The 13072-nt window shown below is 39.6% G+C and overlaps 1 protein-coding gene across 1 annotated transcript in view; it reads right to left on the reverse strand.

Moving 5' to 3' along the window:
* Positions 1-13072, reverse strand: part of sorcs3a (sortilin related VPS10 domain containing receptor 3a) — a 213733-nt gene that overhangs the window by 93367 nt on the left and 107294 nt on the right. The window contains exon 3 of the mRNA XM_062388838.1: positions 3119-3218. Coding sequence (XP_062244822.1) covers positions 3119-3218 — 100 coding nt within the window. The remainder of the gene's footprint in view (positions 1-3118; positions 3219-13072) is intronic.

The following is a 13072-nucleotide window of genomic DNA, read 5'->3' on the forward strand; positions in this document are numbered from 1 at the left end:
TAAAGTGAAAGAAATGCTCTGAATCCAAGAAGCACTTGTGAACATGCAGGGTTATGCGTGCCCATGCTTACAGTTTGAAAAGAAGCTGATTTCCAACAAACCCTATATTTAGAAAATTTAACTCAGTTGCTCTGGGTGTAACAAAACAAATAAAGCTGTATAAAATCTCTGCATCTACTGAATTAAGCATGAGTGCATTTATAATTTGTGAATGATTCATTTGTAAGATATATTTCTATAAGATGACCCATTCTAAGTTATACAGTTGTCGTTTAACTGCTCACCGGATCATTTGCACTCACTGAAGCAATTTACTGGGAACACCAATGTAACACTCGGTCGTTCTTCCCTTAACTCCCATAAGCAGCCTCAGTTGCTTGTGGCTGTAATTCTGCAAGATGTTGGAGATTCTGCTCCGTCTTGACATGACTGCATCTCATTATTTCTGCAGATTTGTCACCTGCACAGTCATGTTGCAAAACGCCAGATCATCGTTAAGGTTCTGCTGGAGTCACATCTGGTGACAGGGGAGGGCACTGAAGTTCACTAAACTCGTTGTCATGTCAAGGAAACCACTCTGAGAAAGAGTGTGACTTTGTGACATTGAGCATTATATTGCTGAAATTAGCCATGAGAACATGATAAACTGTGTCTATAAAGAAATGAACGTTTTCAGCAACAATGAATTGTTCAAACCATGACTGTTTGGTATTAGGTGTGTTCCAAAGAAATATCCCCCACACCATTACACTACCAGCAGCAGCAGCAGCAGCAGTCAGTACTTTTGACACATGGCAGGTTGGGTCCATGGATTCATGATCCTTACATGAATTTGTGCCATGTATCTTTATGATTTAGTTCATTAGGACTAAATCATAATTACGTGAATTACGTGAATAATAAGCAGACGTACATGTGTTCCTACTAAAGCATATATTAGTTCTTTATCCACTTGTACTGTAAGCATAATTTATATTGTCACGTTTTTTATGTAATGTTAATTCTCCATGATGTCTTTGAAATACCAGTTTCCTTTGCCCACACTACACTGACTCAGACTCTTTCATGCTTGACATGATGGAAATATTCACTGAATGACTTGTTGTAGCAATAGTAACTGCTTCTAATTGTCATGTCAAGCTCTTTCTACAACTACATAATCAATGTCTACTGCTCTGCCTTTACTAGAGGAACAGATGAGGATGAACAGAACTTCACATTCGCCTTATGCATACACTGTGGTTTAATTAGCAGTGGGAAGTTGATAAACCAAGATTAATTCATATGTTTCATTACTAAAGTCATGTTTTTCATATTGTACAGGACTAGGATCATATTGATACAGAAAAGGCTTTGTGGCAGTCTAGTGGCAGTCTAGTCGGCAGATAGCGACCGGACTCCTACTCTAATTGAACTGCTTCCTGAACTCGGACTTCTTGGCTACACTTCCACTTCCGTCTATCAAATTGTTGTTCAGAGCACCATAAGGGTGAAGTTCACCACAAGGGGGCAAATCAGATTTTGTGCCTCATACAGTGAGTTATAAACCAGTCTAGAGCTGATGATCGACCAATGGGCATATTCTTTAGGGTGATTGGTAACTAGCACAATGTTTTCCATAAAAGTTGAATGTGCACTTACATTAGGTATTTACCTATGTGTTAATATCATTCGTTAATATGTTGACCACTATATATGGTGGCTTTTTGTCCCTGTAGCTTTTAGAATGTGTGCTACAGTATTTAATTGTGTTGGTTTTGTATAATTCATTCATTTGACATAGTTGTCAGGCAGATCAGTGACACTGGCGATTAGTTGTAAGCAAAATATTTCTTTACTCTTTATTAATTTTGGTCTGTTTTAAGGAAACCTTTACAGGGTTTCTAAAAAAAAACTTCCGACAGGACAAAGAGAACTCAGCTCTAGATTTATCCCTGCTCCCATGCTCATGGTATCAACAAATAAAAATCATTTATTTTTAAATAAAGATCTGCATTCAAATAATGACTGAAGCAAGATAAATGAATACATATAAGGGGATTGGGATTACCTGTGGCATTAACTGTATATTCCAAGTTAACGTGATAAATCCAATGTAAATTTCAGCATTGTATTCGGCTGCTACAAAGTTTACTTCTGAGACTCCAGAAGTGTTCTGTGGACTCAAACACTTCACCCACCCCTCCATTGACATAGTGGTGAGAAGATAATGAGTGAATTTAGATTTTTCAGTGAACTATCCCATTTAGATGCGTTTGGTAGTATTTAGCATGTAAACAAGATTGTCCATACACAGGCCTCACTTGATAAAGGTAGGACTCCTAATTATTTACAATACTTATTATGGAAAACTCAGAGGATTCAATCCCATTGTAATAAAGTAGAAAGTAAATATAATCGTCATAATGTCAAGTCTTCTTGGGAGGAAAATCAGTGAACAGGTGCTATATTTTCTAGAGTTTTGCCTTATTGCCTGCACACCTTGAGTTAGGAAGTGCAAACACTACAACTAAAACCACCAATTCAAACTTTTAATAAGAGGGGGGTTGGGGGTGGGGGGGTTCAATTGAGGCTTTTACAGTTACTTCTGCAGAAAAATCTACATGAATAGAAAAACATGCAACTGCCACACACGTTAATGTTGCAAAATGCTGGAAAGACGTCGATAGGATGTTTTAATTCAAACAAGGTGTATACATGTCTAAATTATCCAAATAATATAAGAACAATCCACATTTTAATTATGCTTATTCTGAGAATGACCTTATTGAGAAGATAATCAGAAAAGGCTTTTTACATGGCAGTGTCTTATTCAGACTATTGCCACAATCAGGCTTTAGCTGTCCATGTAGACGGTAATGTATTGTCAAGTCTGCTCTAAGAAGAAGCATTGGTTGTGTATGATAACCTGTTGTCTGGGAAACACATCAATGGCAAAAGCTCTAGTCTAACATCACCACCACCTCCTGCTTAGAAACCACACTCCACGACAAAGTAACATTTTCCACCTTTTAAATATGCCTGTTTTCCTTTTTTTTCCACCATGGTGAACAAACATAGAAACATGAAATGTAAAGCAAATGGAATGAAATCCAAACATTTTCACCTAACATCTCACCTTTCTCTTGTTAGTTGGACAGACGTAGAGGTAACTCAGGACAATCTTGGACCCGACTTTGTCGTTCATTCGTTCATATGTGGAGCCATAGTCAGTGGATCTGAATGGAGCAAATGGAGAGAAAAGCAGTGAAAAATAGGCAAAGAATGTTGTAGAAAAACCTTTCAAAGAACACATTCAAAGTTTTGTTACATTCTCATGAGTAACCAAGGATTGAGCTATACATATCAAAAAATATTTTATAGTGACGAAAAACAAGGCAATATCACACCCGGCAAAGAAAGAAGCAGAGAGAGGCCAGTATTGGACTGTATATACTGTACACAGTTACTCTGTGTGGGAGGGAAACCTGTGGCATTAGAACAAGAGAAGGTTAACCAATCATCTATAGCTGCCAGCAAAATGAACCATTCGGAAATATCTGGGGACATGGCACTGTAAATAATTAATTCTCTCCCCATGACTACTATGAAAGAAAATATGACGAGTGCAAAAACATGTGGATGTTCATGAACCCTTGGGCTTTAATAATTTAGCAGTGGGAATGAGCCTGTTAGCCAGCCCAGTCCCCAGAAACTCCACATGAATCCATCATCACTAGTAACTACCAAATCCGCCTTCAAGTAGAATATTACAGCGTTTACAGGCCTCTGCTGGTTTTTCCTGTCATTTTTTTTTTCTGTCAGAGCCGCATTCTTGTGCCCTGGGTTTTCAAAAATGTCTCTCTATGGGGACAGAAGCATCCATGTACGACAGTGGCATGACTCCCATTTAGATTTGCCACATACTTCGTGGTGTTATGAGGAAACTGAAGATGATATCCATTTCCATATATTCTTTCCTTTTTGTCAGACCTCGCAGTGTGCCCTTGTTCCTTGGGAACAGTGATTCAGAGGAATTGCAGAGATTCTACACAATCAAATTCATTCCTGCAGACCTCAGAGAAACGCAGTAGTTGCTATGATTAAAAAGCACAATAATGAGTGAGACAGAAAGCTGTATATCCGCTGCATATTAAAGATGAGGGGAGTATGATCCTGATTAGGAGCAGGGGCGTTACTCTAAACTGTTGGTCTCAGTGAGACACTAGAGCCCCCAGAGATGAGATTTCATTAATAACACATAACATGTGTTTTTTTTGGCATGACATTGGCAAACACTTCTTCCAGGTGTGCCTATCCAGTCACTGTAATGCCTATGCTAAGATTTCTCAACTGACAAGTGGTGATATCTTGCACATACAGCAGGGAGCTGTCAGCTGTTGGATGTGGACCAACATTAGCCCTCAAACACACTCTTACCCTACACAAGAAGAGGTCAATAAGTAGACGGAAATGAGAAGCATTTATAAGGCGAGGTGACAGAATGACACATCAGATTTTTTGGACTGTTTTTTCAATGGGAAATGTTTCTAGAATAGTCACACTTAAATATATTTCAAAGCAAAGACATAGAAAACACAGCTGTTTGCAATTCCGTCTAAAAATCATTCATGTCTTAATCAGCTGTCCGAAAAAACATCTATGTGCAAAAAAAGAAAAGGGACAGTGCAGGGAAAGGCATGTTGAGACATCATATTGCTGTCAGCTACATTTAACATTTTAATATTCTCCAATTCAGTTTAACAGCAATACCCCCTGCTATCTATTTTTGACCATTTTTAACAATTTGATTGCTTTGTTTTTTCTTGATCAATATGTTGAGCTCACAAATTAAGAAGAGGTAACAAAATAACAGAAATCTCTGGGAGGGGTTCAGAATTGTGCTTCTCCAAGACAGAGTTAAAATGATTTTCTTTCGAACTACTGACAACGCACAGACATCGAAGTTTGACAGGAGCACCAGCTACCTAATGTTTAGTACCTATTAATGTACCAAGCCAAAATTAATGAAAGTAACTGGTTTGATATTTAACCATTTTTTATAAAATCATTATATTTTTTCCTAATTCAATATCTAAATCTGAGTACAAGCATCTGTCAGATAATGCTTTGGCTTATAATAAATTACCAGATTTCTTCTTAAATAAAGTGGAGTAAGGGTATTTTAGGGTGTTATAAAATTGAAATTGAAATTGGTTCTAAAGTATAGAACTGTAAATGTAACGTTCTGCCACATTTTGCCACGAGGAAGCATTCTCTAAAAGCAGAACGTCTTCATATTCAGTAGTTACACTGAAACCAGACATATAGAGCTACATGTTCTGATGCTTGCACAATGTCCTATTTCACATTATGAAATTAGACTGCTACCCAACTGTGCCTTACACCAGTTATGTGGAACAGAGGGTCACTGCAATTAGTGTTGTTTGCAACAAACAGTGAGGCTAATAGATGATCACCAATTAAAGGGTTGGAAATGGATGAAAGTATAGTCACTGTAAAGGACCAATCCCCTGTAAAAGAGATTAAGGCAGATTCGACTCAGGGAGTTAAATCGGTCTATCAGTCAGTCTGTGACCATGGACTTGGCTCACTGTGTTCTAGGAGTGTTGAAAGAACTTAATCTATAGAACATGCAATTGGCTGCTTCTTTACTCCGACTTAAAATGACATTTTTGTGACGTTTCCAAAATGTTACTTCCTCTTCAAATAAAACAAAACCATTTAGTTTAACCCAGTGGTGTGGAGATGAGGTTTCCTTTTTTCTCTTTTTTCTCATGGAGAGCCAGCGAGGGAGTGCTGTGCAGTGCATTGCAATGTGGGAACATAAAATGATTGGGGGAAAAACAGGCAGACAGAAATTACATCAGGGGATGTTTGTGAAGTTTTGCCAGATGGCTGGCAGTAAGACAGAACAATTCACCATTGGTGTACAACACTGTTGACCATGCTCTGGGGAGGGAGGAAGAAAAAAGCCATGCACTTCAAAGACGGAAGGAATGAAAACTCCAACCAAATCATCTTCGTTTGTCAAGGCTTACACAAACAAAGCCCGTCGCCCGGAAGCATATACAGTAATTACAGAGAAATTAAGCAATATTGTTCTAGGAAAACAAAAGGTTACCGATCTACAGCTTCTGACTGTAGCGCTGATGTTGGCTGGCTCGCTGCTGAACAAAAACTGCTTGTGAATGCATGATCACACGTAACATACAGCAAGAGACACAACAAAATCCAATCAATATTCATGGCAGCTCTGGAGATGAGAGGATCATCAGGTGGTTGTAGGAGTCGAACTGAAGCAGCAGCAGCTCAATTGTCTGTCGTCAGAAAGAGAGTCGCACCGAGACACGGGGACTCTCGGAGAGTGAGAGAGACAGCGAGGGAAAGGTTTCTGAGCAGGGGACCCTGCGGCAAAATCAAACCTGAAGACTGAACGCTCGCTGACTGATGTGCTTAAAAAACACTCTGAACACCGGTGAATCAAAGCGTTCAATGCAGTGCTGAGGGGTCATGTACTGACACCTGAATGCGTCGCAGACATTTTAACTGCAATCGTCTGAATTGTTGCAGTCTTTTGCTCAAGGGACATACTTTAGGGCAATGACAAAGCCAATTCTGCTCCAGCCACAGGTCCTCGACCCCAGCCCCCTCTCTAATTACAATCCAGGGAACTTTGGGTGACCAAGAAAAGAACTAAAGAGAACTGTCACCAGAACAAATGTCAGAGAATCTGATGACAAAGTAGGAGAGACCACATTTGGGCATACCGAAAATGTTCCCATTAACCTTCATTTACCCAGCGAATGGTTTGCTGAGCATAGAAAGTCTCCCTCTGTACTACACTGCTTTGAACCCATTCAGTAATATATAGTTATGTGCAAGCAGTGCAGAGTTGAAAGAACAAGATGATCCTGGGTTAAAGAGTTGAGGTGTTCTCTTTGTGTGAGCTTGCTCCTGATGTTCCGTCGTCCACCCACACCAAAGCCAGGAAACTCAGCTGGTTTGAAACCTTCTCAGTGAAAACTGAGGAGGTCATTCGTGGGTCATATGGCGTTTATTTGTCTGTGTTAAAACTGGGACGAATTTTTTCCAAAAAACATCTCAGTTACATAACCGTCGACCACACATAAAAACACAGCAAATACAAGTTTTGTGAGGGCAAAGAATTAGAGGAAAATACTGAGAAACAATGAGAAACATATACGTTTCACGCCACAGCTGGTCAATGAATTGTTTGACAGGATTCTTGGTGATGTGAAACAGGCCTTCACAGTCATTAGGAATTATCTTAAAAAACAATCTTAAGGAGATTATGGTGAGACGTGTTGAGCTGGGCAGACCCTGTAATGCTTTGATTGAACATCTACACTTAACCTCACATTCAAATCAGCCTTCCTACAGAGCCAGGACTTGTGACCTTTATGCTCGCACTGACTGATTGACGACCCGTGACAGGAGCAATGACACTGAAAGCAAATAACAATGTATATATTTATATAAATGTGCAGTATAGCGAAATATCTTTTCATATAAAATAGAATAAGCAAAATAAATCTCTGCCTTTTAATACAACAACCCAGTAATCTCATTTTGACTTTTTATCTAATAAAAATACAGAATACATGGAAAATGTGCATTTCTATGTCAACAATGAGTCATTCCCATTTCTCAGAGCACTGCATTACTTTTGATCACCTTGAGAATCACATTTCGAGATGAAAGATGATTTTTTTGGTTCCTTCCAGCCTCGAGTAGTCATCTTAACATGCTGCAAAAAAAAACTGCCTCCACAAAGAAGACAAATCACAGGCGGCTGCTTGGAGAGCTTAAATGCTGTGAGTGCATGGTAGTAACTGAGTCTCAGATGAGCACAGAAAATCTGCTTACACTTAACCTAAATGTTCCTAAAATCATAGACTAACCTAACTGAATGTTGTCTAGTTCTTCGTCTAGACGTGTGGACTTGGTGAGGATCCCTGCTCACTGGGTCAGAACTGCCCTCAGTCTAGATTGTAATGTATGTGTCTGCGTGATGGCCCTGCAGCGACTGGTGACCTCTCCGCAGTTTGTCCCTGCTATTTCGAGTGACGCATGAAGATGAAGGTTCCAGCCTCTCTGTGAGGCTGAGCAGTAGAAAGTGTGCACAGAGCTTCTGCATGGGTTGGTCTCAGCATTTAGTTTCCTGCAGCCCCTGTGCTGTTTTATTCAGCCAATGGATTATGAGGTGCTTTAATCCATTACACTAAACCAGAACTATTGACAGCATTCAGTCATAAACACATGGTTTACTGTTGAAGCAAGTGGAGTTCACTCTGCCACATTGGATCCAGTCCAAGCTTCTTTGTCCAATAATTTCATATTAGCATGGCAAAAAAATAAATGGAAAGGGATGGAGAGGAAAAAAAGCCATTCATGATAGTGTTGTTCAGTGTTGTCTATGCACATATGACAACATTCTGAAGACAACACCAATTACATATTAATTCCAATTAGGTTTGGCAGCTCACAAAGTGAAACAATGGTGATATTTTTACCATCAGACATTTTGCGTAATTGATTAGACCTGTTATCTCCAACATACACGATATAGCGACTTTGTTTCTTACATGTGTATTTGTCTATTGCTGACAATTTCTTAAAAGTTGAGGAGTTCCTCAATTTGTCAGAGAAGGCTTCCCTTTAGATTTCTTAGAGTTTATATTGAAATTTTCATAAAAATGTACTATATCATAATGTGCTGTATTTCTTCATACACTTATTGGCAACTTCAAGGTTAACTTAAACGTTTCAACACATCTGTTCTGCCTCTAAGTCTCCTTTAATGCTAACACTGTTTTATCACCATCATATATGTGATTTGAGCAGTGGGGTCATAATTAATAGACTACATTATAAATAGAGGTGTTACTAATGTCCCAACCCACATAAACATAAATAACAAGAATAAAGAAAAAAGTAATGGGGACCAAAAACAAAAGAACTACAAGCTGGTGTATATATTCAAACTGAGACCTCAATACCACTACTACCACTACTTGGTTCTGCAACTCAGCAGTTCTTTAGCAGTTCTCTTTGCTATTCCATATGGAACATTAATATAATCTTCATCCTAAACAGAATTCGGGCTTCTTAGCCATCGTATGGTTGAATAAAACTTTTTTCTTTTCCTTTTAAATCAAACCGAAATTATTTGAGCTTCTTAGCCATTGTTTTTATATTTCTTTTTTTTATATAATTTTTTTATATTTCTTGTAAAACAACCATGGGGTGTAGGCGGTGTGGCCTAGTGGTTAGAGTGGTGGTTCTCCAACAAGAAGTTTGCCGGTTCAAACCCCACTCTCTCCCATCTGCATGTCGGAGTGTCCTTGGCAAGATATTGAACCCCTAAATGGCCCCTCATGAATGTTGAGTGTACTAATTGTAAGTCGCTTTGGACAAAAGCGTCAGCTAAATGACATGTAATGTAATGGAACCACACCGTGACACATTCTAATGCCTCTAAAGGTCCTCTTAGCTAGTCGTTCTTTAGCCAGTTGGTGAGGCAAACTAACTTGTTCACATTCTCTGACAGTAAAGCTGACTGCTTCTTTTGCCCAAAGTGTCCTGCGAGTGAAGCTGGTTTGGCGCATTGCACTTGAACGCCCCTCTTCAACCAATGCATGCTTCGCGTTGCGGTGGTATTTTAGGCGGGTAATACTACTGTGAAACGATAACGTCTTCCCACAGAGTGTACATATCACCTTGGTTTTATTGAATGTTCGATCTTCGCATCCAGAAGGTTCTCAGAATGTTTCTTGCATCTTTTATCAGACAGATGAAATCACAAGGAGCAGAAACATTTAAAAGGCTTAGGGAGTTAGCTCGAGGAGTTATTGATGTCTTGGGTGTTCAGTTATTATTAAGTTGTTTAATTGTCACTATGGGAGCATAGGAATATTATTAGTGCTGAATATATACTGTTTCTAGATGTGTTACACTTCCTAAAATGGAAAAAGCAACATCATATAAAATGTATTAGAACGAGAACATTGCATTGAGACTGAATTTGAATTCCAAGTCACATTCATGAAAGATGCACTCATTTTTAAATCTATGCTGGAACTAAACTCCTTATCCACCACATTGTCGGCATTCAGAGACGTCTCCCATCCTTTCCTGTGCCACACATACACGCCCTGTGCCAGCGGTTGGAACAGCTTGAGACCATGATGCTTCTCACATGCGGTTGAGCCCCGGCTGTCTCAACACCAGCTGCCTGTGCTGGTGTGTTAGCCCAGCCAAAACCTACAGGTTAAATTACAAAGGGGACACACCTTAAGCCTGAAACTGTCTCATTGCATCTAAACTAATACTGAAAAGGAGCAAGTATCTATTTGTGAATGGTTACCACTACAATTGTGGACAAAAAGTCACGGGCCAGAATTTTATCCGATTTGGACAATACTTCCCACTAGTGGCTGAATCATTCGAGTTTTATAAACTAATATTTATTTACATATATGGTCCAGCCGGCTGATGTGATCTTCAAAATGAATTCATTAAAAACACAAAAGTGCAGACAGAGGAGTCTCTGATATCGCTGTCTCACTTGCCAAACACAGAGCTGCATATCAGATTTCATCAGCTAATGGAATTGTTTTGAGTCAAGAGACAGAAATGAAAAGCTTCAGGACAATGAAAACCCATTCTGATATTTGCTGTGCGCCTGGTGAATCAAAATGGTGATATTACATGCGATCTGAACGTGGGGAGCAGAGGCAGCAGACTTCCTGCAGTATTTGATAATCACAGCTACCATCAGCAGGTACGATATATCTCAGCCAGGGGAGTCATAATGCACAACCTGCGGAATATACACCCTACCCTCAGCTGCACTCTTGTAAAAACTTGCAGACCAACTGAAGTGTATACATCTAACAACATACTGAAAGGTGGCATGAGTACACACACAAGCGCACACACACACAAACACACACACTTGCGTCTTTCTATGTTTTCACCTTAGGCAACTGCTGCAAATCTCTCCTTTAATGCAGAATTCACTGAAGCATAATTGAAAATGACTTTGGAGAATTGCCACATTGCGATCGGAAGATAGTGTATCCGTGTAGGTGTTTCTGCGGCAGCGCGCGGTGTGACCGCTGCAACACACACGAGAGCAGAGTACGGTGAAGCATGGACAAAAATAATGGAACCTCGAAAGACTGAGCACTGTAAAGTCTTTCTTTCTTTCTTACAGACGATTTAGAAAAAATGTGTTCATGTGCATATCCGTCTGTGTGCGTGTGTTAATGTTTGTGCCTGTGTTAGCGGCACACAGCGAACGGGAAATATAAAAGCAACCCATGTGTGAAAGAAACAGAGAGCAGGAAATGTGTTTGCCAACTGCAGTGGGATCCACGCTGCCGCTGATAAAAAGCCCTGAGAGTCGGAGATGGACCTGCAGCACAGAACAGTAGATTTCACATAACAACCACATGCTGGAGTGTGATCCTTGTAAAACCACAAGCAAAACAGAAAGAGCAGAGCGGGAGGTGATATAAAAATTGTGAAAAAAACTCACAGTGGCCCATGTTGCCATCAGGCCTTACCAAATATAGCCCTGACCGCATCATAGCACCGTGTCTGACAAATGCAGTGTTGAGGAAATACCTTAAAGGAACAGCCAGAGTGGGACAGAAGTGCTGACATTCAAAGATCGCTCTCAGTGACAACATGTGCTGTGTATCCCACTCACAGCTCGCGTTCTCCATTCAACCTTGACAGCAAATATCTTCGCTTCCTGTCTGTACCTGCTCGCTCCAGTCCTGAATGCTTCTCTTACAGAATTAATCTTTAAATAAATAATAAATCTTTAAAAAAAAATCCTCCCAGACAAGATGACTTTTTCATGAGGTCTAGAAAGACTATTTTAGGTTACAAAGGATGAATGCACTTCTCACATCCACCACAATGTCGACTGCTGACCTGACCTGTATCATCTCATGATTTAGTCATCTCACCAAACCTTTTTTTCCCCCTCTTCTGCTCTGTCCAATCTTAGGTAATCCAACAAGCAGCTTCTCTTTCAGCCCGTCACAGATGCTACTCTACAGTGTGTGATTCAAATCTAAGCCAGAGTGCTGGCTTCGGAGGGAAGAAGCCCCATGTGTTTCTTTTAACTGCACAAGTCTGGCGGGCAGAGAACACCCAGATATGAGTTCCATTCATTATTAATGCCATGACAAGGCCTGAAAAACAGCACATTCTATGGTTAGATTATAACCGACTGTCTTTGTGAAGAGTGGCAGCCCACCACAGGGGCTGTAGGTTCGACTCTGCGCTCCACCAAGGTCTCCAGAGTGTTGTTAGTGATAATAAGTGACATGCCGAGGTCAAGAAGAGATGGAAGTCCGTGCTTAACAAGGGAAGGGGGACGTGGGGTCACTCGCTTCTGAAGACACTTGGGAAAGGTGGTAGATTAAAAGTATGTTTACTTTTTTAATAAAAAGTAGCAAAAACCACATCAATAATTTTAACAGTTTAAGTGATTCACTAGCTGCTTACAATGTGTACAAAACCGTTACCTGAAATAGTGGCTTACTTGTTAATATATGAAACTCTCAAATCAGCAAACAAGAAAGCCAGTGAAATATTTCACTGATTACACAAACAAATCAAAGTGTTAAATTTAATTGCAGTTTAAATAAAAAGAAAATATTTTAACCAGTTGAATATAAAATTGATTTGTCTCCTCTACCATACTTAGATGAGTGGATAAGATAAATGAAATGTCTGTATCAAATGGAACATAAATTGACAAATTGAGATGACTGCACAGTTTGTTAGTTTTGTAAATGCACTAATTATGAGCTTTTACATCCCTCTGCATAGCTTGACCTTACTTATTTAATCCAAATATCTTTTCAACATTTAAATACCGTAAATAATCCATCTGCTCTATGTTTTAAAGACTCAGTGTATTCACCTTTTTACTGTTAAGCAAGAATTTTTGCCAGCAAGCCAACTATAAACGATAATATAGATAAACTCCTGTGTGACTCGTCTTTGTTAAAGGGAAATGATCCCT

Source organism: Platichthys flesus, chromosome 5, assembly GCF_949316205.1.
Source record: "Platichthys flesus chromosome 5, fPlaFle2.1, whole genome shotgun sequence".
Taxonomy (NCBI): domain Eukaryota; kingdom Metazoa; phylum Chordata; class Actinopteri; order Pleuronectiformes; family Pleuronectidae; genus Platichthys; species Platichthys flesus.